This window comes from Chaetodon auriga, chromosome 24 (genome assembly GCF_051107435.1).
Source record: "Chaetodon auriga isolate fChaAug3 chromosome 24, fChaAug3.hap1, whole genome shotgun sequence".
Taxonomy (NCBI): Eukaryota; Metazoa; Chordata; class Actinopteri; order Chaetodontiformes; family Chaetodontidae; genus Chaetodon; species Chaetodon auriga.
The window spans coordinates 17,065,193-17,091,763 of NC_135097.1; the positions used below are offsets into that span (position 1 = coordinate 17,065,193).

The 26,571-nt window shown below is 40.6% G+C and overlaps 1 protein-coding gene across 2 annotated transcripts in view; it reads left to right on the top strand.

Annotated features, from left to right (window-relative positions):
- Nucleotides 1–26,571, top strand: part of eml3 (EMAP like 3) — a 55,223-nt gene that overhangs the window by 14,791 nt on the left and 13,861 nt on the right. The window contains exons 2-12 of one of the 2 annotated variants that reach the window (XM_076724866.1): nt 8,919–9,095; nt 10,086–10,200; nt 10,386–10,895; nt 13,381–13,491; nt 13,762–13,790; nt 21,065–21,100; nt 21,758–21,878; nt 22,245–22,394; nt 24,903–24,972; nt 25,215–25,325; nt 25,761–25,856. In XM_076724866.1, the coding sequence (XP_076580981.1) occupies nt 8,919–9,095; nt 10,086–10,200; nt 10,386–10,895; nt 13,381–13,491; nt 13,762–13,790; nt 21,065–21,100; nt 21,758–21,878; nt 22,245–22,394; nt 24,903–24,972; nt 25,215–25,325; nt 25,761–25,856 (1,526 nt within the window). The remainder of the gene's footprint in view (nt 1–8,918; nt 9,096–10,085; nt 10,201–10,385; nt 10,896–13,380; nt 13,492–13,761; nt 13,791–21,064; nt 21,101–21,757; nt 21,879–22,244; nt 22,395–24,902; nt 24,973–25,214; nt 25,326–25,760; nt 25,857–26,571) is intronic. The other variant, XM_076724867.1, reaches the window with a different exon arrangement.

Here is a 26,571-nt window from a genome sequence, read left to right on the forward strand (position 1 = left end):
CGTCCATGTTTCAGCAAGAGCCTCACAAAAAAAAGGGCTGGAATGTTTTAATTGTTTATCATCAGGTAGTGTTTAGTGAGGAGGGTTTAGGGTGGCTGTTAAAGCTCCAGCCACTGGCTGTTTGTCTGTACGGGCAGGAAGGCCCTGTGTTTAGAATTGGGGCCAAGATTCTGTCCTCAGGTATGTTTGTGTGTCCCCCATAAAGGCGTACCAGTTTGCAGGATTACATTCCTGTCAATACTATGTATGTATCTGTTGTTTAAAGGAATCGTTTTTAGAAAAATGATTATTGGATTTTGTGCAGAGATGAATGTACCGTGAACATGAGAGTGCTGCCAGCAGCTGGTGAGCTTAGCTTGGTACAAAGATGAGAAATGAGTAACAGCAGTCCTGATAACAAAATACACCTGCCAACCTCACTAATTAACACATTATATCCTGTTTGTTCAATCTGTAGATCACTTGAAAGTGTAAATTGGTACACTATGGTTTTGTGGGAGGTTAAGTGTTCGGCAATTTTGGGGGATTTTTTCAGTCTTGACATGTTAAGTTGCAAGGCGACCAGTGGAGAGCGTCAGAGAAAGGGTTTGTTGTTAATGGAATGGCTTTCTCCATATTTATTTGTTGTCCTAAATAATATCAATCATGATAATAATATGAAGTCAGCATCATGTCCAGTTCCATGGCCTTATTACATAGAGATGTCCTGACCTGATCATAAGGATTATTGGTGGCTGTTCAGGGCATATTTTAATTGATCATATTGGCTAAAATAAAACTGAATCCAACCCTGTCTTTGCTGAACTCTCCTGTTTTGTCCACCTCAGGCAGCGTGTGTTGCAGTGCTGCTCTCCTTTACCACAGTCTATTTGTGTGCAAAATGTGTGAACTTGCTAACCTAGGCTAATTGCCATTAGCAAAAAGCAGTGTACAAAATATTCAGGTTGCAGCTTCTCATGTTCAGCTGTCACTAACAGTCTTTTTCATTGGTTAAAATGGCAAACGTTGGCCGTGGGTCATACAGTCTCAGCTTGCACTAATTAATGTAACTTGATGACAGGCTGAAACTGAACTTGCCTGTTTTGTAAAGTGCTCTCTGGTCTCTCCAGCTGATCGTATCACATCAATTTCACGTTCTACCAGTTAATCTTTCATTCATATCACATTGATAATTTCATCTTGTAAATGTTACATGTTAATAGTTTTGCACCAGGACCCTCTGTATTTGGATCAAGCAGTTTGTAAAAAACAAATGGGCCAGATTTAGTAGCTCCAACTCTTATTTCAGGTTGTCAGATACATTTTTTTTTTTCCAGATTATTGTTCTGCTTTTGCCTTTAGAGAAAGTGGAACGAGGGAGAGAGGGAATGAGATACAGCAAAGGCTTTGGATCTGCATGCGAGCCAAAAAAACTTGATCGGGACATCCTGACTGTTATAAAACAGTCATGTTATACTCTCAACAGAAATGCTGTTCGCATTCACTAATCAATTCCAGTCGGTTCAGCTGCACAAGTGTTTCACATTAGAAGCTGTGGAGTTGGCAAAATCTTTTCCTTTCCTGGTAGACTTTTAATGTAAAAAAACAGCAGGCAGTGTTGAGTTTCACTTACAGAAGCTTAACAGTGATTAAAAAGCAGCACAATAGAAATGACTTGATGAATGAGAACAGTATTTGTGTTGACAAGAGAAAGTGATGGCAGCATGGTGAGCATGATGTGACTGATCTGTTGAATCGGTATCAGCCTGATCCTGACCTTATTAACCCTGTATCACTGTTCAGTATTGTCAACTGAGTTTGGCCATCAGTCTAAGTATTTGTATTATTAAGAACATGTTTGATTGATTTGTAGAAGCAGCTGCTTCTTTTTCTCGTTTTGGGATGTGTCTGTGCAGAGGTAGTGTGTGTGGTCTCACTGGAAACTCCGAATGAGTTGCTTGTGTCACTTCATGAAACACTTCCTTTTCCTGTACTGGGCCCTGGCCAAAGCTTTCTATGCAGGCTGTTATTCTGATAGATCAGGGAAGAAGTGGGAACTCTCTGAAGGGAAAGCTGCAGAGGCATCAATCACGTCAGGTCAGGGGAGAGTCTGAATGAAATTTAGAGCTGCTGTCATACTGCAGGTATTCAAGATGGTCTCATTTTATAATCTCTGTCATGTCTTATTCAGTATATTTGCTGAGCTTTATTTGATGGAAGCACACTGTGTTATCCATTCCCTTACTTGTGGACAATATTGTTTATGTTATTCATGTTTCTCAAATGTATCTGTGAAAGGAAAGAGGTGCTTAGAAAATTCTTCAAGAAATTCAAAGAAAAATATCTATTTCTTCTCAGGTATTGGTCTCTTCTGACTAACTGGTGTTGGAAATTCCACACTGGTTTAACCCGAATAGATGATAAATATTACACATCACATTGTATCACAGCTGTCTTTCCATTGTTTTGTCATCCCAGCCATAATGAAACATTAACTTATTGTTGTGCTGGTGGTGTCATTTTCCATTTTGCTCATTTTCACACGAGTGACATGTAGGTCACGTACTTCAGGATCTGATGACACTTATCTACTGGACAATCAGTGTGTTTACACCCACATAAGAGACGAAGCTGCTTTCTCCAGTAAGCTGATCTCATGTGTACAAGAAACCTGCTTTCCCCAGCTGGAGACCTTTGTTGCATGGTAGCTGTCATCCCTAGTCAGACCCTTTTTAACTTCTGTCTTTGCTTTCATTAGGAGTTTAAGTTGCAGGTGTACAGTAGGTGGCACTGGAAATTTTGCCTGCATTGTCTCTGCCATTCTTGTGTGGCTACGTCGCTATAGCTTTAGCTTCATATCTGCCTAGCCTTGTGGAAGACGGGCAGAGTGTGCACGAATAGGCAGGTATGCAGGCAGGCAGATAGGCCATCCATTTAATTTAGGATGTGAGCTGACAGCCACAGATACTGTCTTTTCTTTTTTCAAATAGTACAAAAAATGCCTACTCTGGCTTTAACTTTCAGCTGATCGAGAGGTCTGCTGTGGTCCACGCTATACTTACTGAACGGGAATCAGTGTGCACGATTTCCAAGCAGACCTAATTGTTGAAGGAACGTTTCCTCTCTGCTAAGTTGGATCAGCTCCAGGCATTTTGCAAAAGCACTGATGATGAAATCCCTGTTCCAGTGAAACTGTTACACCATAGGAAAATGTCTTTAAAGGCCACACTGAATCATAATCCTGATTTGCCAAAACCTCCATGAGGCCTCTGGCTGCTTTTACATCACTCAGTTGTCAAAGGCACGGGTAGATTGAGGTGTTGACAGTCACAATACAGCAGCTAAAAGCTCCAGGCGAAATGAGCAAGTGTGGGTGTTTGGATCCAGGCAAGGTTACATTTACAAAACTCAATTTTTATTTTCTATTTTTAATTATTTACTCAGGGCGGAGACACACAGTACAACATTTAGCAGGCTTTTAATTACATATATTATGCACTAAAAGACAGATCCTTAAAGTTATATCTCGAAGATGTTTATTTCAACAAATGTCTGTTAAGTCACTGTATGTCTCTGAATGAAGTAACACGATGGTGAGGGAACCTATGGCCTGCTGATGAATAAGGTGTATTTGCAGTATTATGAACTGGGTGTCAGTCTCAACATTCCCGGAAAAAAATTATGTATTAAGTTACAGCTAATGCAAACTGTGCTAATTTCCTACTGATGCAATTTCATGTTAAAAGCATTTAACTGGACAGGAGCCAGGAGATGACTTTTATTATGAAGCAGTCACAGGAAATGTTAGCTTTGCACTTACTGCTATTGTTCTTCAAAAATGCATCTGCAGAACAAGACAGCGGCCATTTTCTGCATTTTTAGACAGCGATCAGTTTGAAATGTTGCGTTGTATCTTCCAGTGTTGTTTTTTTTTAGTGTTTTCATTTGACATGCTAAAGAACCTCATAAATCACTTAACTGCTATGGAAAAGACACGTTGAGGCAGAGTGAAAATAAATGGCAACGTCATTTACATGTTGTCTAGAACAATGAATTGAAATACCAGACTGATGAAATCTCGTAGTGAAGACGGAGAGATTGAATGCCTGCCAAGTGCAGACCAGGCTTTGTGTAGCTTCTTAGAGAAAGGGCTCAGTCACGCTTGTTTTGCAGTGATGAGCCATGTTTAAAGAACGAGGAACATGAAGATTAGATCTTGGATATCAACTGTAAGGGGAGTAGTGAGAAAGTGGTAGGAGGCTCAGGTGATCATGGGATTTATTCCTTTGTCTGTTAAAAACTGTCATGCACCCACCATTCCTGCCCTGTAGAAGCATTCAGATAAGAGCTAATTTTCTATGTGTGTTCACGTGTGACCCTTTCTGTTGTGGTGGTTTAGAATTACTCTTCTTCTGGGTACCAGCATTGCTAGGCTCTATTATGTGGATAAGACGGCAGTTGATTTTTGGATTTTAAAACCTTTCACTTGTGGTGGCAGACACTAACATCAGGATTTTATGGCATGGTTATGAGTTATTATGAAGCGGTGTTGTGGTCACCCCCTTCCACTGTGTCTATAGGACTTTTTGTGGTTTATATGCGAAACGAAGGCCAGTTGCAGTCACACCTACTGCTTGTAGCCAACTGTGTCTTTGTCAGCTCATGTCTGCTCAGACCACCTCATAAAACCATTGAGTGCAGCCAAGTGACATCATTCTCTGTTACCAGAATGAATTTCATTTTGATTTTTTCCTCCAGAGCTGTGTGTAGCAATGGTGATGATGGATGACAGCTCATCAAAACTGACCCATGAATGAGTTCCTTTTCAGGCCACATGGTTTTGAATTAACACTGTTGCTGTGTTTATAATAAGGCAGCGTACGCTCTGAATGGATAAGAACTGAATTAAATCATAGCCTGCTTTTTTTGTCATGTGAGGATGAGGTTGACCTTTGTTCCTGCCACTACAAAGGCACAATGTCCTCTACCCACTAGCCTCGATCCTAGAACAGTTAAACAGAAGTGTTCTGAGGATCTAAGAGGCCTAGATTTTACAGATTGCTGATAATTTGCCACACAATCTTTCGGTATCTCAAATGAACAAGTTTTGGCTCCAGATTTTCTGTCTTTCGGACGGGCAGAAGAGTCCAGGATGTCTCCACAGATTTCATGAAACTTTGTGACTAACTGGTGTGTGTTCAGCTGAAGTGGAGGCTCTGTAGTCATCCGAGAAAGTAATTGCAGCAGATGCATCTATAGAATGGGAGTAACAAACAGGTAATTGAGGATTTGGGATGGAATTGCAAAATGAAACATAACTGGCAGTTAAGCTAAATGGTCTTGATTGAACGCATTGTCTGAAAAGAGAAAAAAGCTGAATATATCTTTTTAATTTTAAAAAGTTAACTGCATTAATTTGAGAGCATGCTACAGTGTTACATTTTTTCACAATTTTCTTATCTCAGTGTTCATGAAATTGCCCTTACTTTGTCTTTAATCCTTCATAACATTGCAGCAAATTAGAAGTGATTACTTGCAAATTAGCAATGCATGCTGCTAGTCAGTCACCATAGTCATGTGGGCATTCAGATGGATACTCATCTTTAAGACCAGCAGTTAAGGCTAGGTTTAAGTTTGGTTAGTGGAAACAATGTAACATGCAATCTAAAGACTGGTCTTACCAAAGACAGACCGGGCAGTTAGGACCCTGCCTTAGTAAGGACCAGTTAGTACAACCCTTCCCAGAATTTTTGAAAGTGTTCCAGTGTGTGCTGTCAGTCAGTCTGGTTTGCTGATGCTGGAGTTTGCTGCTCTACTCTGCTGATGTTAAGGGTGTACAGTGTACTCCATAACTGCCTGTTGGATGGTCAAATGGGTTTGGAAACCCACTCCCCTTTTCCCACAGCTTTTGGAAACAAATTTGTTCTATTTTCATTGACCATTGCTATAACTTTCTGAAACCGGTGATTTATCCCCATCACCCCCATATATGAATCACGTAGAGTCTCCATCCTCGCTATGAGGGCCAGCTTTTCACTTTAGAACACCTCTCTCTCTTTTGATTTCCTGCGTGGACAGGCAACATGATGTGCGAAGTGGTTATGATCGACATAGCCTGACCCGAGTTTCTAGATGATGATGTTTGAAGTTTTAACAAAATAATTTAGTTTTGTCTTGCAAAGCTAATTATTGTGTTATTAAATTGAAAGGGTGCCCAAAGCCTTGCCTTCACTGAAGCTGAACCACAAAAATAGCACTTGCGTGTGCATGCTGTATACCACGTGGGGGCTGCACTGTACCCTCTAAGCTGAGTTCATGCTAGATATTGACATACCTGACATGACTGACTCAGCAGTTACATTTCAGTGGCATTATCACTGTGATTACTGTCAATAAGAACAGATACTTCCTCAGATGTTTCACATTAAATGCCAATTGAGAATACAGGGATTCTGCCCTTCGAGCTTGTCAAACATCTGTGCAGGAAGTGTTGAGCTTCTTTGACAAATAATGAGAAAATAAGAAGTGACTGGAAGTAGCGAGGGGAACTACATTTCAGTTAAAAAGAGAAACTCAGAGCAGCAGTGAATATGACAGGATCTTGTTGATTTACTGATGGAGTTAATGCTGTGGAAATGTAAACTATGATGAATTTGTCAAGACAAGTAAACCTGGAGGGCTAAAGAAATTAGTAATGAAACCGGGAAAAATAGAAACAACAACCTGTTTCTAATAAAAGCCTGGTTCATACTTAAGCAAAGTTTGAGAATTTATGGTAGTCTTCCTTTCATGTAAGACCATCATAACCTGTGTTTTATTTGACAGTGTTGCCACTTTTGCTCTCAATAGACTACTGGTAAATATTAAGAGAAAGTTTCTTCAGAGCAAGTATGCTGTTAGAGAGTTCTTTATATGAATTGCAAGAGAATTTAGATCCATGTGGCAATGGGGCTTTAGACTACAATTACTGGCACTGTGTAATACCAGGTTGTGGATCTCTTTTAGCCAGGCTTTGGAGGATTTGTACTGGGAGGAGAGGAGTGTGAGGACCTCTTACCTACTTATTACTGAGTGGGCAGCCCATTTCCTCCAAACTTCTTGGTCTATTAACGCCTGTGCTTTGTTGGACTGCAGCGCAAAAATAACACTTAAAATGGCTGAGCGAGAATCGAGTGGCTGAGTAATCAAGAAACCCAGCAGGAAAATATCTTCCTGATGCTCACTGTGCACAGCTTTGTTCCATCCTGTGACACAAGAACACAAGGAGGCATTCCACACACTCACATACACACACTTTTTGGACCAGAACCAGCTCTGTCCTACATATGCACTCACAAACACACGAGAACTGCAGCTCTACTCAACACACAATACAGTCTTTGAGAGGCTTTGGATCCTCCTCTGTTTGAGTACAATGCTCTAAACATCTGTAATCTCTTCTCCAAATGAACAGCACGCCAGACATCACACACATTTTATCTTTTCATACGTGTGAGGACCCGAGGCAATGCATTCCTTAGCCCCTAACAATAACCTTAACCATCACAACTAAATTCCTAACCCCTACCCTTCCCCTAACTGTAACCCTAACCTAAACCTAATTTTAACCTTAACCTTAAAACCAAGTCCTCACTTTCAAACAGTCCTTAGAAATAGTGAGGACTGGCTGCAGGAATGGCCTCACTACGATGTTTGAAATTTCTCCTCACAACGATAGAACTACAAGTCAGACACACACTCACAAACACACATAAAGACACAGGAATGAGTCTTGAATGACTTAATGAACCAGAGCACTTTTGTTACAGTTTTAGTCATCTGTTGCTGAATTGGTAGCAAGTATTCTGGTTCTTTTCCCTTCTCTATGCCCATCCAAACGTCGTGCAAATTTTATACAGTCCTTCAAAATATTGAGGGAAAAATGCAGTGTAATTTTGTTTCCATCAGTTGGGTTGACACAAATTATTTGGCTTCCACGGAAAAAGCCTTCCAGTTTGCAAAGGTTAGGGCCTACTGGAAAGGTTGCTGGTGTTTTTTGTGCCAGTTGAAATTGGTTGATTTTATTCTCTCATCCAAAGAGAAAAACAAAGAAATGTACTTACATTGTCCTGTTTTCAGTTTGTCACGTTAAGAAACTGAGACTGGCTTGTTCATGAGAATAAAGTGAATGCAAGTTTCTGGTTTTGCCAGAATTTCAAGTTCTTTACAATATTCACATTAATCAATTTGCTGTGTTGTTTACTGCCTTCCTCACTGGCTCTTCAGTGGAATGTTTAGTAAGGCAGTGTTACATATACTAGCCAGACTGAAACAGTGTTCTTTTCCAAGTTCCTCCCCAGCAGTCCCTCAGTACTGATTTATAATGAAGTCAAAATGAAGTTCCAGCACATAACCAGTTTATCACAGTTGGACATAAATTAGTTGTCATTCCCAACTTGCGGATCTCAGACCTGCGTCAGTCTCATCGGCAGTGAAAAAAGTATATATTGTTTTGCTTGGGACAGGCCAATAGTGCTGCACAATTTTTATTTATTTATTTATTTTTACCGCATATTAAAAAAAAAATGAAAAGAACATTTACAGAAATAACATTTCTTATTACTTTTTAAGCCTTTCAAAATAGATAAAATAAGCAGTTATATTACTAGTTGTTTTGTGGCAATGGTTTTGTCAAATTTTGCATTAATATTTTATTTATCATATTTAATGTTTAATATTTGAGGTTGTTGGCACTTGCATTTTGTCTTGTCAATTTATTCTTCATTTTGAATTGATGTCATCCATGCTTGATGTTTCATGTCACAAACAAGTAGTTCTTACAGCAGGGCCTGCATTCATATGATGAAACAGATGAATCCTGTTAGTTTGTTGGGCTCATTCAGGCCACGCTTTTCAGAATAACCCTGCTTTTCTGAGCCACCTCTATGCTGTCTTTGTAGATGATGTATCAGCAGACAGCAGCACCGAGTTCCCAGACCGAACTTCCATGATGGAGGTGCGTCTGCAGGCACAGGAGGATGAGATCACACTGCTGAAATCCTCACTGGCTGATGCCCTGCGCAAGATCCGCCTCCATGATCAGCTCTTACCATTACTGAAACAGCAGCTGATTGCAGGTGAGTAATCTCCAACATGCTATATCTATTACTCTACAGCCTTATGGTACATTGGATGGAAAAACTATTCCTAGGGTTTTCGCCTCGGTTGTTTTTTCTGCATTCGACAGTTAGCTATGCAAAGACCGTCGCTTGTACTCTATATTGTACATGTTAAACTCTTGATTTAATTTGCATGTTAATGCACAATACACATTAGTGCACATTCATCAAACATTTTCTTGAATTTCAGCAGTGACATGCTGTCGATGTTGAGCTGAGCTGCAAATAGAAATGCTCTGGCACACCATAAAACCTTAAGCCAGTGTCACGCTAAAACAATTTGTGTGTGCAAAGTAGAAATTCATGCTCCTGATTGAAAACGTGTATGTTCTAATCAGTAATTTATGCTCTTGCATTAGTGTGAAGGTCCTGCAGCAGTATGAACAGAAGTTCCAGGTTGTTGTAGCTACTTGGGTCAGTTACAGAGAAACACTCAGACTGTTCACAGCAGGCCAGAAGACTCAGGTTCAGCCCTACTGAATGAAACTTAACTTAATAAACTCAGTGCAAGTGATTAACAAGCTAAAGAATCAAATAGAATATGCTTAGGTACTGGTTCTGAAACTTACAGTATCAAAACCTCGGAGATGGTGCACACTGTAATTCAGCTTTCATGGAAAAATGACTGGATATACAGAGTGCTCAGTGCAGTATCACTCAGAAATAACTAATCATCAACTTTATTGCTCCTGCTACTGTCTGTGGTGAGAATGTCTGTGTGTGTGTGTGTGTGTGTGTGTGTGTGTGTGTGTGTGTGTGTGTGTGTATGCTTGTAGTTGAGGTTGTGTGTTAGTACATATGGAGGGTGGGAGAGTTGAGTTTTTGGTGTTGTTCTGTTTTTATTTATATTGTTTTTAACTCTTGTAAAGCACTTTGTGTTGCATTATGTATGAAAAGTGCTATATAAATAAAGTTCGATTTGATTTGATTTGATTTAATTCCACCCAGTGAACCCGGGTGCAGCACGAGTGCTGAACCAAGTGTGCTGCTCAGACAGCTGCGCCAGCGGCAGAAAACTGTCTTCCAGCTCAGCCGCCGATGTCATCCGCCACCCTGCTACCAGGTACTGGACCTATGCACCAAGATGAGAGGCCATCGTTGTTTTATTTCACGTCATGTATAGCTGTATTGCTTGGTACATCACAAGCATGCTTGTCCGTTAATAGGCCTGGTTGTGTTCATATGATGTATGTGTAATTTCCCTGTATGGCTCTTCTCTGTTGATCTCAACCTTTGAACTATCTCTAGCCAACTGTCAGACAGCATTGTGACCAATGCGAATGGCCACATAGGAAGCTCAGTGTCCATGAAGCCAAGACCCAGACCAGCAACAACGGACAGGTCAACCCAGACAGAGCCCATCTCTCCTGGGCAGGTCACTGAGCAGGACAGGGTCCCTCTCCCCAGGCGGGTCCAGAGCCTGCAGCTAGAGGACGCCCTCCCACCAGGGGAGCCTGTGGTTGAAGGGACAAGGGCTAAGCTCCACCGTGTTCCTGGCTTGGAAGAGGAGGATGAGGAACAGGAGGAAGATGAAGGAGGAGGAGGGGAGCAGGAAAAGGAGCTGAGTTGGATGTCGTCAGTGGAGGAGCCCATTCAGCCAACCACAATCAGAAGCCTCCAGAGGGAGGACTTCCAGGATGGAAGCTGCTCTCCAGAGGAGCCAGGCTCTGGCTCGACCTCAGTCAAAACCTCAGACCAGAACCTCAACACCCGCTCTGGACCCCTGTCCCCCATCCAAGAGGGAGAGAAGAAACCACTGTGCGTTATCCCACCATCCTCCGCTTCACCAACCCTGTCTTCATAATCGTTTCTCTGATGGCAGTGATTGCATGGCTTTAATTGATGAATCAAAATTTTCTTGATTTTGGCTTGTGTGGCTGCAAACCCCAGTTGGGCTACAAACCCACTTATGGAACAATTGGTAATTATGATGGGGTGCAATTATGCAGTGCTAGAGCAGGAAACCTGACGGGGATGACTTGATCTGTCATCATGTATCTCCAGCCTCCATGTGCTTTCTTCTCCATGTGTTTGAGATGGGGCAGGGGAAACATAAAGCTATAGCAGAACATAATGGCAGCACTCGTCCACACTGAGTGACATATCCAAGTTTAGCTTAACGGCACACAGAGATTTGAGGTCAGTGGAAAATGTGAGGGCCATTGAACACAGCATTATGTACAAAATGGGCTCGGAGCAGGGTTAGGGTTACAGTACATATACACTCTGAGTGAACGAGAAAGGTCAGAGGGTTTGCAAGACTGTTCTGTCCAAACAGCATACATCAGAGTTAATATCCATCAAAGGAACATAAAGAGTGGTCCTCTCTGTTACAACGTCTCTATAGCCACAAAGTATTACAGTTTGTGGTTGTGTAAGACGATGCAGATGTGCAGAGTTGACACAGTGCCATTATCTGCCATTCAGCTTGGGTTTGCAGAAACACACAAACTGCCTGAAACCTTGAGTTTTTTCGCTGCAGTTCTACTCTAATAATTCTTTTAACATCCTCTTCCTCAAACAAATCAAAGGTCTCTTGCATGCTGTGATTTGCTCTCCACTCTGAGCTCAAGTGATTGACTTTGTACTTGTGATTAGAAAGCACAGTGCCAGAGCACTGCCGTTTTTGTTTATTTGTGTATGTGCTTGTGCATGCATGTGTTCTTTTGTTCTACTTCCTTGTTGTGACTTGTAAGAGGGTTAATGGGTAACATAAGTTCTAGTCCCTCAGCTCTGTCCTGCCCCTCCATGGAAACCTGAGGTACTAGTAAAGTTGTGCCTGTGTGCTCACCCTTCTACACTTAAACATTCAACACTTTATTTGGAGGTCATTATACAGAGGGGGCGGTTGGTGGCTGAGTTTCACTTCCTAGATCTTAGCCAGTAAGATACACGATTAGATAGATGCTTCTGGCACATTGGCATGTCACCAGGAAACAGGGGGTGTGTTGCAAGAAATCCTCAGAGACAACAAGAGTTTAATTATGGTTTAAAACATGGTGTGTTTGTGTGTGTTCTTTTCATCTGTCCTTGTTTGATTCATTCTCAGACCCTCAGCATGATCAGAACTTTTAGAAACTAGGCTCTTTTCATCAATCCTCTTCTCCATAAAATTTAGTTTAAAATTAGGATTTGAGTGGAAGGCCACTAAAAGAACTAAGTTTTAAACAGGGGTTATTACAACTTGGGTTCAGTTTTTGTGGGTTTTCTCTAACATTTCTATCAGCAATAACGATAATGAACTCATTACCAAGATCTAAGATCAAGGCGACATTGTTAAAAGGAAGTTCGATGGGGCAGGAAACATGATCAGACAGAATGTAAACAAACCTGTGGGTAACCAAACTTGTTTGGCTACTGATGAACAGTGAAGCTACTGCTCAAACTTTGTATTGTAAACACTCATCATAAATTTTAGATCCTCTTCCCGCTCTGGATAATCTTTTGGCTGTCCGTTTGACTGCTTGTACTACTTGTGTGCTTGTTTGCTCTTAAGAAAGCCACAAACATTAGCATGCCTGGCTACCTAGAATAATACCCTAAGCCTATCGGCAAGGCCAAGAGTTAGCATATCATTAGCTAAGTACATCTTTTGGGTTTCTGGGCAAGAACATCCAGTGTGTGGGCGGCAGTGTAATACTGGTCCTGGATGATATGTCAGTTTGGGCTCATGGTAGCAGTTTGCAGCTAGCTATAGCTCATCAAATCTGCCACTTATCATTTTAGCCAGCAAAATCCACTGTCTGAAGAGGGCAGCTAGAAATAAGAAACTGCTTTGCTGTCTGAAATCAGGGACCATTGTTTTTAAAAGTGCCACAGATTTCCATAGTAAATCTGCCACCATTATCATGTAAACTGTGTATTCGCAGTGCTACATTGGAAAGCTTGACAGGAATAGCAACAATAACTAGTAGAGGCAGGCCCAAGGCAAAGGTCAGTTACTTTGATGAGTACAATGTTATTACAGACAGTAATGATGGCCAAGACCAAGAAAAAAGACCTAAGTTGTATAAAACAAGATTTATTTTCTGGGAAAGTTGGGAATGAAATCAATAATAGGCTCCACACATCACAAACATTAATGTTTCTGTGTGTACGTGTGTAGACAAAATGGTAATTGCTGAATATTTTGCATGCATAAATAATGGTGTAACAGCATCCATGTGTATGAGATTAAGTCTCTGTGTGGACCCACTTAGAGTGTTTACTCTTGCAAGCTGATATCTGTCATCTGGTGTTCCAGGGTTCGGAGGAACAGCGAGAAACTGGGGAACCCAGAGAGACAGAGGAAACGTCTGGACAAGAAGGCGGCCTCCTCGGCCAACCTCCTCACCCGCTCCCCCAGCCTGGAGAAGTGAGCCACACTGCCATCAATCACAGCTGTCACCCCATAGTCACACAGCTCACTTTTTCCTATGGCTTCTGCAGCCTTGCATGTATCATCAAAGAGACACTTGCTGGAACACTGATGCCCCTATGAATAATAATAAAATTCCATTCCCATGAAGACTTTGCAATAACTCAGTATGTGATTCTGAAGTGAGGGACCGGTGGATAAAAGCTAATAATTTTTATGAAATCTTGTCATACATCTGTCTCACACAGTTGTTTTCTCTCTCCACAGTCGGGCTAAGGAGCTGGTTGCTGGTGCAGGTGATGTATCTTCAAACTTTAAGATAAGATAAGACTTTATTGATCCCACACCGGGGAAATTTAGTTGTTACAGCAAGCAGGTTACAAAAAGCAGGCACGGTGGCATAAGAGGTCAAAAAATAACAATGTAAAAGTTTACAAGATACAGAATAGAAAAAACAACTGTGTCATGTACATTTGTACAGATTGTTAAAAATAGTAAATGCTTAATGCTTAAGCGTGAAACTGAGATTGACATCACTGTGTTTATCCACTTTATGCAAATGCCCAAGGAATTTAATTTGTCACATACGTTTGGCATTAAATGCAGAATCTTGAGGACTTCAACCTGTAGATGGAAAACAAGATTTTTGGCAACTCTCATAACTTGTGGTTTGCTGGGGTTTGCTTCAGTCAGTAGTTTTTCCCCCTTTTTTTTCTTTTAACCACATACAGTACTTAAAGGCCCTGAAAACCTATTTTCTCAATCATCTCATTATGAATGGTGGCATTTGACATGAACATGCATTTTCTACCAAAACTGAAACAGAGCTTTGGTTGTATTACATGTGAGAATTTTGTTTCTATTTTCATTTTTAGATAAGTGGTTTCTCACTTGCTATATTCTTGTAACAAATGAGAATGTGTGGCTCAAAGGAAACCAAAGTCAGAACTAATTCAAAACTATTTGTCCTCCACACCACTGTGTGTGTGTGTGTTCACCATAGCCATAGAACAGGGTTTTGCATCCGAGATGGATTACACAGATTTTATTGCTGAATTTCATGGCAAGAAAGCAAAGTAAGAGGTTTTGATTCAATTCATTCCTTGTACAGTACAGCTCAGTATCCATAGTAAATACATTCATACCGGACGATGCAGCATTCATTTGTTTAGTGCAAGCCACAAAAGGAGGATGTGGAGGTTAGAGAGGTGGATGTGCACTTAGTGCACAGCACGATGTTTCCGTAACCACGCGTTTTAGTTGACTAACCTTCTCAGTACCTTAAACTTATTGTACTGTAGTAACCACAGGCAGATATTTTGGAAATAGATGATCTACATCTGGATTAAAAATGAGCTAAAAGTAAATATCAGTGAACTGCAGGCAGCATCCTGTTACTCTCCCTCACACTCCATCCAAGCGAGCATCAGCCAAAACAGAGACTGAGACTGAACGTCAAATGAACACTGAATTACTCGCTGTAATGTTCCTGTATTTTCTTTGAACCATTGGCTCCATGATACTAACTTGCCATTTGTAAAATATTTATCAGCTGACATTACAGAGCATCCAAGACCAGGTCTATACTGCAAGTTAGAGCTAGCTGACTAACCTTAGCTTATGTTACATTGAGCTAGTTGGATGCTCCTGCCTTGCATTCAAAGGTAACATTAGCCAGCTCAAATCACAACATCACAATATGCTTTACATGCAGTAATCTTACCTGTGACTTTGGACTTTGTATCGGACTCTTTTGTGGTGGGTGCTGGTTGTTAGCCGATGATAGCGGACGTATAAATGTCACATCCTTTGGACTTTGCTGGAAAAAGTATCCATTATGTATTCAGTTCGCAAGCAACTTAAATAGCCTGGGAAGGACTCACTTTTTAAGACCTGTTAAAATCTGTTCACGTATTGGCAATACACAGCAATTAATACATATAAATTGTTTCATATGTTGTAGTTGCAACCCCAGTCCCATGTAACTATATACTATTATGTGAATCTGTTAGGTGGATTAGTGCTATGGGAGGGGGCCTGGGTACAGTTTCAAATTTAGTCGCGCTTTTACCTGTATTTATGAATTATTACTTTTACAACCTTTGTTCCCTATTTCAAAATTTCAAATAACTGGTGGTGCCTCCAATAAAATTAAAGAAATATTTATTAATCCAAATATACAAAATAAAATCAGTCTTTGTCTCTTATGAAATAAATGAAAATATAAATTATATCCAATAACAATTGACACAAAATAATACTCTGCTTCTGTTAAATTCAAGTCTCTTAATTTTTTTTTAAATCTGTTACCTCTATCTAAGCTCTAATATCATTAGTGCATGACATCTTTAACATATGAACATCAATAATAATACTAATATACTGCGGGCCCACACTCTCTCACACACACACACCCACACACACTGCAACAAACCAAATAGTAACAAAATACCGTTGCAGGCCTGAGTTGTGGCTCAGAGCGTGGAGGCCTAAAACTGTAATGGCCGCATCATTTGATAACACAAGCAATGAAAATAAAATGGCATGTGCTAGTTTATCAGTACTCACGAATCCAGGGAAATTCAAGTAATGGACGGCAGTCAGAGCATAGAAGAAACAACAGCAGCAACAGTCTACGGCAGCACATCAGCAGGAGGGAAATCACTCTCCATAGTGGTCCATTGGAGGTTTCCAGGTCCTCTCTCTCTCAGTCACAAATCTCCGTCATCCTGAATCACATACATTACCTGAGCAACAAGTCCATACACTATTTCATGTCGATCTAGCAATAACTTGTCTTCACCAATGTAAGCACAAGCAACGCTAACAGTACGACAGCAAAGCTAATGGCTATTATGCTAATGCTAACAGCTACTCGCAATTGGCAACACACTCACGTTCACACTGCCACATTTAGTCACGGTATAAAAACAGTCCAAAACACAAAGATTGACACTGGGCTGCAGTCCAAGTTAGATTGTCATGCTGACTACATGTGCTAGCCATACGTATCAAACAAACTATGCTTACTCACATGAACTCCAAACTTTTGAGCTTTTAATTGTGAAGATTATGTCTATTACATTTTTAAACATTTTAACCATATTTCTATATTTTTAACATTCATTTTGCTTTTCTTAAAAAAATCTATTTACATCCTGATGTCTAAATGAATTTTAGCCAGGGCTACATAGCTTTAAACCATATTCACCTCCAAAGTCATAGCTTAGATAAAAACTTTGTAAAGGCTTCCATCTCTTCATATAAGACCTTCTAAATTTAGTGTTATCTAAAAGATAGTTTTTCCTTATACAAACTATGGATTCACCTAAACTTACACAAATAAGACAGAAGCCCAGAGTCTCAGGACTTAGTGCACTGCTTTTCACCTTGCCTATTCAGCCACAACACATAACAGAAACACTCTGAGGGACCAAATTCTTTTCCAGCACCACATTCCAATCTCAGCAATGGCTATTAGTAACAAGCATGATCTCTGTATGCGGACGTATCAGCAACATGGCTCTGTGTGTGTTATTTTAACAAAATACTAGTGGTTGACTCTTTTTCAGTGGCTGATGGTGCTATTCAGAGAGCAGGGTGCATAATATGTAATGCCAATATTGTTTGTTTTCTGTTTTTTGCATCTGCTAAAATACAACAGTCAGTTTTGTTCCATTGGCCTTGTGAGAGCAAGTGTTGGCCAATACTGATTATCTCAAAAAAACAGATAGCAGCTAACCGATTAATCAGTTTACCGCTGCTGTAACATAAAAAGGTGACAGCAAATTGACAATAGACAAAAGTGGCATGCTTTTATTCAAGTGAGTGGACACAGTGAATGAAGCCCCTTGGTGCCCCTCATGGGGCCAACGTTGGGGACACTAAACAACTTTTAAACAAATGCATGGCTCAGCATAGGAGGGCCAACTCCTCAGGTCAAGACTCAGCAGTTTACCTCCACCCGAAAGATAAGGGACAGTCATTCGAGGACAACAGCATACATATTTTGGATAGGGAGGACAGATGGTTTGAAAGAGGAGTGAAGGAGGTTATTTACCTAAAAATAGAGAAACCATCCCTCAGCAGAGGAGGAAGTCTATGACACCACTTATCTTCCACCTATGATGCTGTCCTTTCTTCACTGTATTCACAGTTGGCTTTAACAACTGTGGTTCACACCTGGTCCCTGGTGATTCTAACGACTGCTGTTACACAGCCAGCAGCACTAACGGCCCAGGTGGTTTCAGTGACCGTGATAACGACCCGACAGAGTTTATATATCTGGGACTCATCAATCAGAGCTGAAGAAGCCCCTTGGATGAGAGTCCAGCTGCCCTTTATTCAACCTGGATGACTGAGAATCTTCACAGACACCATAACTATAATAACACTCTTGTGTTGGCACAGACTCCTGTTGGAAATGATTTGAATCTGTGGTCTGTGTCATGAAACACTTTTGTTTCATCCTATTGATGTAAAACTTGTTCTTGGCAGCTTATTCTTAGTACGCTGCCTGTTTATAGCTGGACATCAGTGGACAGGCTGTACCGTATTATTGCATGAAAACAGGGCTCCTTGTTGAGGTGATGTTTTATCTGGAGTGCAATGCAGAAACAGCACAGCAAGAATGTGTGTCCCAGTGAATGCTGTCTATAGTTTAACAGAAACACAGTCCTTACAACAAACAATATAGACAAGCTGCATGGATTCAGAAAAGCTATCCATGATCATTGTCACATGTCATTTTGTTATAATCAGGGACTTTTATCACATTTCCATCCATCCTGATTTCGGTGTTGGCAAGATCTCAGTTGAACTATACTTCTGTTCTCGTGCCCAGGCGGCTTCTCGCTGGTTCACACATAGTCATTTGTGCAAAAATGAGTGCATTTCCCAACCAACCACATTTGTGGTTAGCGGAACTTTTATGAGTTGGCCCTCAGTCTGCTTATGGTTATCCCTGTTTTTAGGCCTCATTCCTACAATACAGAGGGTTGGAGCACACTCACTCTCTCATATTGTGAAAGTCAAGCAAAAGAAGAATTCTGCTGGTCAAATCTAGTGGAAAACTGTGACACTGTGCTGTAATAGTCTATAAATATGATCAGTTAACTACTAACTGGAGTATTTTTGATTGGAAATGTGCTATGATATGAGTCCCGTGGCTTTATTTTATCGTTGAAATAGTAATATAAGTACAGCTAAAATAGACTAATTGGAATTCTGTGTATATTTTCAGGTGCTGTGATCTGGTTCCAGACCTGTGAATCGCTGCTTTAATATCCAGTGAATTCAGATTTAAACAGTTTCCCATGTCAGAAAAACAAATAAACCAGTTAGAGCTTTATAGGTGTATATATAAACGTATAATAGTACTAATAATCTTTGGATAAGACTGACACAGCTGTACAGGATTTAGTAAGTTCACTGACAGAAATAACTGTGCATATTTCTTTGATTGATGTTAAGAAATGTTAAGAAAGCAAGCGACCACAGGATCCGTGTTGACTAAAAACAAGTTGACAGAACGGTTCTCGCTACTGATTAGCTAGGGCATAATACGGATGTCACTTTTTATTTAAAATTCAAACTAGAAATGTAATATGCGATCTGTAATGACCTGTTTGAATTCAAACCTAACAGTATAAGTGCATGTGTTCGCTTCTTACTGAGGCAGCTGAGAGACCACCAGTGAACGTGGCAACATCAAATTTTGTACAATTAGGCAACTTGGGTTGTGTCAGAATCCATTCAAGCAGATTGCACATTACAGAATTTTATAAGAATAATTTGCTGAATGGCTGATAGACTGTTGCCAGTCATAAAAGAATTCCAGCATGTCACTGCCACCAAAAGGACAGACTGACATTTTTACAATTCTATTTGTGGGCAAACTAAACAAAAGAGATGCAACATGCTTCCAGTCTGTCTCTCAGCAAGAAAACAAAGAACTATATTTCTGAAAATAAATAATTAAAAGTATTCCAAATTTGACAAACTGACTGAGTCACATCAGTTCTAAAACAACATCTACCAAAGGTTTGCTGACACTGGCCAACCTTAACCCAAGTAAGGCTGCAGCAGTGAAAACTCTGAGTGGATAGAATTAAGCTGAGGTATGTTTTATGGCTTATGAAATAAACTTTTCTATGTATGTTTTTGTACCAGGAATAACTTGTTTGTCACTTTGAATGAAATTAGTGTTTCTGACTCATTTTTAGGCATCATGAAAAGCAAAATTTAAATTCAGTACATTGAAGCACATTTTAATCAGGATGAAAAACTCAGTACATCTGAATGGAAGTGTTATGTGTGTGAATGGTACGCATGGCCATGGCCATCACTTTTTAATGCGAGTTCTTGTGAAGCCAAACACTGCAGGGCCAGTTTGGACATGGGTGCTGCCTGGAATCACATTCACTGTGGCGAGCTGAGCTGCTGCACCACTCCAACTCTCCTGACGGAATAATAGATGACCAGATCTGCAGAAGAAGTTGCCAGAAAGAAGCATATTTTTAGTTCTTCCCTTACTCTCTTTCTCTTTGCCTCTCATTCTTTCTACATGTCGTCACAACTCTTGTTTGATTGAGATATAGTTGCGATGAGTCCAGCCTTTTAGATTCCTGACTGTGGAAAGTGGCAGGACAAATGTCTGTGGAGATCAGAACTCTCACTCGCTCACTGAATGCTGACATCATTTTCACCCAGGTTGCGAGACCATTTGATCCTGCCCGTGAGACATTTCATGCATACAAAAAATCGTACTTTTTTAGCAATATACATTTAAAATATGGTTTTAAAAAGATAATAAGTAATAATTATGATAAATAGTAACATGTTCTTTTGAGTGGCGCCTGAATGCAACACATGCGAAGCGTCTGTGCCTCTTGAGGAGTGTGAACAAAACAAAACAAATGGATAAAGTTCTTGGGTGGAGTTTGGGTCCCTGACAGAGTTGTTGTTGTTGTTGTTGTTGTTGTTGTTGTTGTTGTTGTTCTCTCATTTGTCAGTCAGCTGCTGCCATGGGAATTGCCCACCCAAGGGCTCAAGGTTTAAATGGTGTTTCATGTACAAAAACAGTTTCATTGATTAGAAATCAAATTTCAGGTTGACGTTAAAGGGATTTGACATTCGAGAATACCCATCCCTAAATTGGACAGTCCCACTGTCTTTTTTAAATGTGTGTTGATCTCATTAATAATGATCTATAATTAACAATAATTTTCAGAGATAAGGTAATACTGTTGCTTTGTCATTGTTACCTTGGAAGCCTTATCTGTCTGCTCAGCCTTGTGGCTTGCCTTCACCCTCCAGTCTCATGAAAGAACACAACAATTGCCAATGTCACTGAGCCAGGTCCCGAGTCCCAAAAAGAAACTGAAAAGGAAAATACAGCCCAGCTTGAAATTCAGAGCTCATAGATCTAACCTGTACAAATTGGGAATAGATCCTTGGGGATTCCTAAAGTAAAAGTTCGGTCAGCTCTGGCTTGAATTAGCTGTCTTAAGGCTCAGAGGATCTTGGTGTTTATTTGTCTGGCTAACCTTACGCTTTCATTCTCATGCAGGATCCCCTGGGTCCAGAAGAGGAACCTATAGCCAAGGTAGACCTGCTGTTATGTCACTTTGTGTCTTCAGAGCATGCTGTACTTTTCCAACAATATCCCATTCACTGTTGCATGAGTCACACGCAGCTTTCCGCTGTTGTCTACTGGCAGCCGACCAGTATAACCATACTGAGGGTCAATATTGGCCTTAGATTACAATGGGATGATAATGTTGGTCTGTGTTGTTTGCTAACACATTGACTGCAACAACTTTGCGAGGCGGTATATACTCAGTGGTCAGTTTATTTGGTATATCTCTCCATATAATGCAGTGCAGCTCAACAGCACCACAAACTACATCCTCCAAAAAGACCAGACAGTTGAATCAACATCTCTGTAAAACAGTTTCAACAAAAACTAAACATAACCTTAACCAAGAGAGGGAGGGGTCAGGGGGTGGACAGAAATGCAATCACAGTAACAGTAAGTTGTATTTGGCTAAACTGAGATCAAGTGCTATTTTAGGCAGGTCTTGGTGTTTTGGTAAATAATAGCCCGGTCATGATTTCACAATTTACCCTGTGCAATAAATGGTCAGAAGTGGAAGCTGGAAAAGGACATGTTAAGAAAAAATAAAAGTAAAACACTTGTCTTTGTCTGCCTCTCTGTGTTTTACTGATACATTACTGGTCCTCTGCTGTGTTTGTCTTCCAGGACAATCAATCAAAATGTTCATTCGAGGCCGGCCGATAACCATGTACATCCCCTCTAACATCCAGAACTATGAAGACCTGAAGATGGAGCCACCCTCTGAGAGACTGGAGCTGGACTGGGTGTATCCTTCCAGAATGCCACAGCAGGGTTCAGCCTCCTGTTCATATTTATGAGGGTTGTGTTATATTCAGACAGCGATGATTTCACTGTATGATCATTTCCTGGATTCAAGCCCGACAAGTATTTCTCTAATAGTCTAGCGCCCGCGAGGACAGCATCAACCACAGATTTACTAACACAGAACTGTAAGCCAGATGTTTAGAGGGACGGTTCAAAATATTAAAATAATGTCATTATTTTTTCACCTATATTTCAACATGCAGATTAGTTGATCATGATACAGTGTTCATTGTTGCTGAACTGTTCCTTTAATGAATGAAACAGACCATTGATTAACATGAACGTCACCTTGACCCTGTCATGCCAGCTATGGTTATCGGGGACGGGACTGCCGGGCCAACTTGTACTTCCTTCCAACGGGCGAGGCGGTGTACTTCATTGCCTGCGTTGTTGTGCTTTACCACATAAACAACCGCACACAACGCCACTACCGCAAACACACAGATTGCGTCCGCTGGTCAGTGGAAGGGAATCTTTACCAACTGTATCCGTAGATAAGATAAGATAATGATAAGATGAGAAGAGCTGGGCTCGAGGTGGTTAGCCTAGCATGGCCTAAAGAGTGGAAACAGGGGCAAGCAGCTTACCTGGCTGTGTTGAAAGTGAATAAAAACGACTGCTTCCAGTATTTATGCTGAGCTAGGCGAGACTGATTTCATGGTAAATTACTGTTCTTTGTGTTTCCTCATCACCCGAAGCATGATGGGAATGATATGTCTGATGATGAAATCTCAAATATTCTAATTATAAAAAATTTCGATTTTACTGGATTTACACCATCACTATCAACACATTTTTGGGCAGAACTAAGGCTCAGTATATCCTTTCATCTTGATCCATATATTCTACAACACTTATCTGTGTATCCATTTACTGATATGTGGTGTATTCAAACCTGTGGACATACAGAAAAATATTTTAGTTTGTGTAAAGCTTAATTTCAGAACATCACAATTACTGTTGACATGCAAATTGAAGGATTTGTTAGAGGCCTGCCTCACGGTAATCTGAAAATAACACTACATGCCGTGCCTATCTTAGACTTACAGTGACTGCCATGGGGCTGTAAATCAAGGTTGTGAGAATCAAAAAAACACTACAATCCATTTAAAACATATTTAAACATTATGACCCATTAGAACTTGTCAAAACATTTTAAAGACCATTTTGAGGTATTAACATGCTGGCAGCCAACACGCCAACGGCAAATACAGAGAGTTATTTTCTGCTTAACCCAATACTGAACTCAACCCAGGGCTTAATGTAGCTGCTGGGGTGGGGGGGGGTGGGGGGGGGGTGCAGTATTTCATAGAGATTTGAGGGGGCGATCAGCTTGCTGGCATGTTACCACATGCCTCTAAACCACTATAATCACAAAACTGTACAAAATACCACTCAGCTCATAGAATGGGTGAGGTTTGATGTCTGTTTTGACGGTGAAGAGAAAAAGGAAATACATTCATATCAGGTCTCGGAGGCAGGGGACTTTCCTACATCTTGATGTCATGCACTGTGCGAGGGCTCAGCTGAGTCCAAATGGCCTTTACACAGCCTCCAGTGGACTATATGGAAGTCCACTGTCTCTTCTCGCAACAATTCCCAGTTTGAATCTGATTCAGGCTCTCAACATGAAGCCATGAATGTGAGCAACCTGACCAAAAGTGAGACTTATTTTTGGGAGTATGCTGACAGTCATGATATTAACACATGTACTCAGTGCAATAAATTCACTTATGTAGTTTTCAAACTGATCTCAGACCAACTCAGACATTTCATATCCACACAGTGTGAGTGTTCTTGGCAAGTGAATGAAAAGGGATATGCCAAATTTTACTTGTGCACATAAAATATGGTATTTGTTTTATTGCCCAGAAGCATGGGGAACTCCGACATGAATGTATGGAAGTTGGAATAGGTGTGCCTTTTTGATATATAGAAAAATAAAAGCAACGAGGGGTTGTCTGAAATAACAGATATATTACTTTGCTCCCATTGATATACTGAGGCCACATATGTATATTCCTGAAATAATGGGGGCCTTACTATGGTTTCCAAATGGCACTTAAAGGCTTTGGGGGCAAGCTTCAATTTAAGTGTTTCTACAGTGCAGTCGACAATCATTTTTGGCAGTGGTGGTATTTCTTTGGTGCTGTACTTGAACACATTGGACTGAAATGTAACAGTTACTGTAAGGTTTAATTGCTGACTGTTGGCTTTGTGGCATTTTGGCATGTGTTCATATTCACGCTGGGTGAGCAGTGTAGCACTCTGAGCGCTCTGTATACATTGTACATCTCTGGGCCACAGACTTCAAACAGTCACTGATAGCCAAGGGTTTGAAGCCAAATATTAAAACTGCATTAATCAGTGTTTTTGTATTTACAGTGGATCAGTTAACTGTGTGACAGAAATCAGTCATTGTAACAAATCCACTGTGAAATAGCACCAGCTCTGCACCTCAGACCGACAGCTGTACTGTTTCGATTCAATCTCGCAGCTCTGATCAACCTTGTTCCCAGCATCTACCGCTTGTTCCATTGCACCCAGTGGCCACAGAAAATCAGTTAAAGCAGCTTTGAATATGATTTTAATATTAGTTTGTTTTAATTTGTTGAATTACTTGGGGTCTATATATAAAAATAGCTACAATTCCTATGCTGTGCAAGCAAATTAGACGTAGACATCCTCAAATTAGAGCAGAGTCAGCACTTTAAAGCTCACAGTTATTGTTTTGTTTCAAATTCAGTGCTGGAGTGCAGAGCCAACACAACCAATACATGTTTCACTCTCCAAATACATTCCAGTCTGTTTTATTTCACCACTAAGTACATTTGTCACTTTGCCATGGTTGACATAATTACATATATGGTACCAGTGGGCACTATATTTGAAAAGACTTTAGTCCAAAAAGGCCTTTACTTCTCCTTCTTGTTATTTAGATAAATTATTTTTGTTCTTCCTACAGTCTTACGCTCCATCCTGACAAGGTGCGTGTGGCGTCTGGTCAGACAGCAGGGGTGGACAAAGACGGCAAGGTGACTACTGCTGTGATACCAGTCTGATGCCCTTTGATCCTCTATAGACCTCAAAATGTGTTTTTTGTTTATTATTTTTACATCGTAAAATGCTAGATACTGTATTGAAGTACACTTACATATACACACAGCATTAATATGCATTGATGCTTCTGTTGTGTACTCAGTTCACTGGTAGCATTAACTATTTGTTGAGGATAAATATAATAAGTATGATGTATGTGTGTGTGTGTGTGTGTTAGCCCCTGCAACCTTGCGTTCATATCTGGGACTCCACCACCCTGGTCACCCTGCAGCAGATCGGCCTGGGAACCTTCCAGAGGGGAGTGGGATCTGTTGCATTTTCCTTCGCTGTGAGTTAGTTGTAATATAAGATGCTGTCGGTTCTCAAAGAATTAATTGCAAATAAATTAACCTCACTGTTGATTTACCTAAACTGCAGGGAGAACCAGGCCTTGATTTGAAAAAGGCTGGCATGTCCCCTGTCCCTCAGCTAGTGTCCTGTCCTGTTAAATTCCATTTGATGTAGTATGTTTCCACAGCACTAAACATATCACCACAACAACAGAGTTGTGTCATATTCACCTCCCTGCGGCTGTCAGTTTGTCTTTCCACTGAAATATTGTTTTTCATTTGGAAATGATCTCCAGTCACTTCAAATCTGCCATAAATGGAAGTCCATATTTCCTGTATGGATGTTTCACATTGGAAAACTTCACACCTTTCCTTATTTTATTGTGAAAAATCTGCAGGATTGACCGACCTTTATTTGTTAATGTTGGTTGCAGGACTCTGGAGCGTTCCTGTGTGTGATTGATGACTCTAATGAACACATGCTGTCAGTATGGGACTGCAACAAGGGGACCAAGCATGCAGAGGTCAAGGTAAACAACAGGCAAAGTAAGATCAGGTACAACTGAATGGGCTCACTAATGAAGAAATCTCAAGCCTTTACAGTGATAAGGCTACTTATTCTTACCAGCTTTATTCAAAGAAGAAGCCATGTTAACATTTCTCATACTATGTATTATATTGGGCTTTTTGCCTTTACTTGATAGTATTGTCCAAGTGAGACAGGAAATGGGAAAGAGAGGGGATGACACGCAGCAGGGGGCCCTGGATTGGAATGAAGCCCGGGCTGCTGTGGTAAGGGTTCAGCTCTGTTACATAGGGCACATGCTCCACTAGGTGAGTTACTGGGGGGCTGCGCAGCATGAATAGCTTGTGGTTTTAGTGGAGTTGGTGGTCATAGGCAGGATAGGCAGTAGCTTCCTAATGACTTCATAGTGGATCATATGTTTGATGTTAACTTTTCAGCTTGCTGTGGAGTTCTCTCTGTTCCTCTGAGGCCAGAAAGCAATCCAGTGTTGTAGAAAAGTGTATGAGAATTTTGACAGAGGTAAGATAGCAGTTCCCTTCTGCTGTCAGTCTTTGAGTAAAGCTAGGCTAAACATGTCCTGGACGGACTATCTCTATACGAGACACACAGACATTAAACTCATATTGCTTGTCTCATCTGACTCTCAAGGACTCAAGGTATCTTTGTCATTTTACAACTCAGGGTTGCACCACCTTTTTTCCCCAAAATGCTTGTGTAAC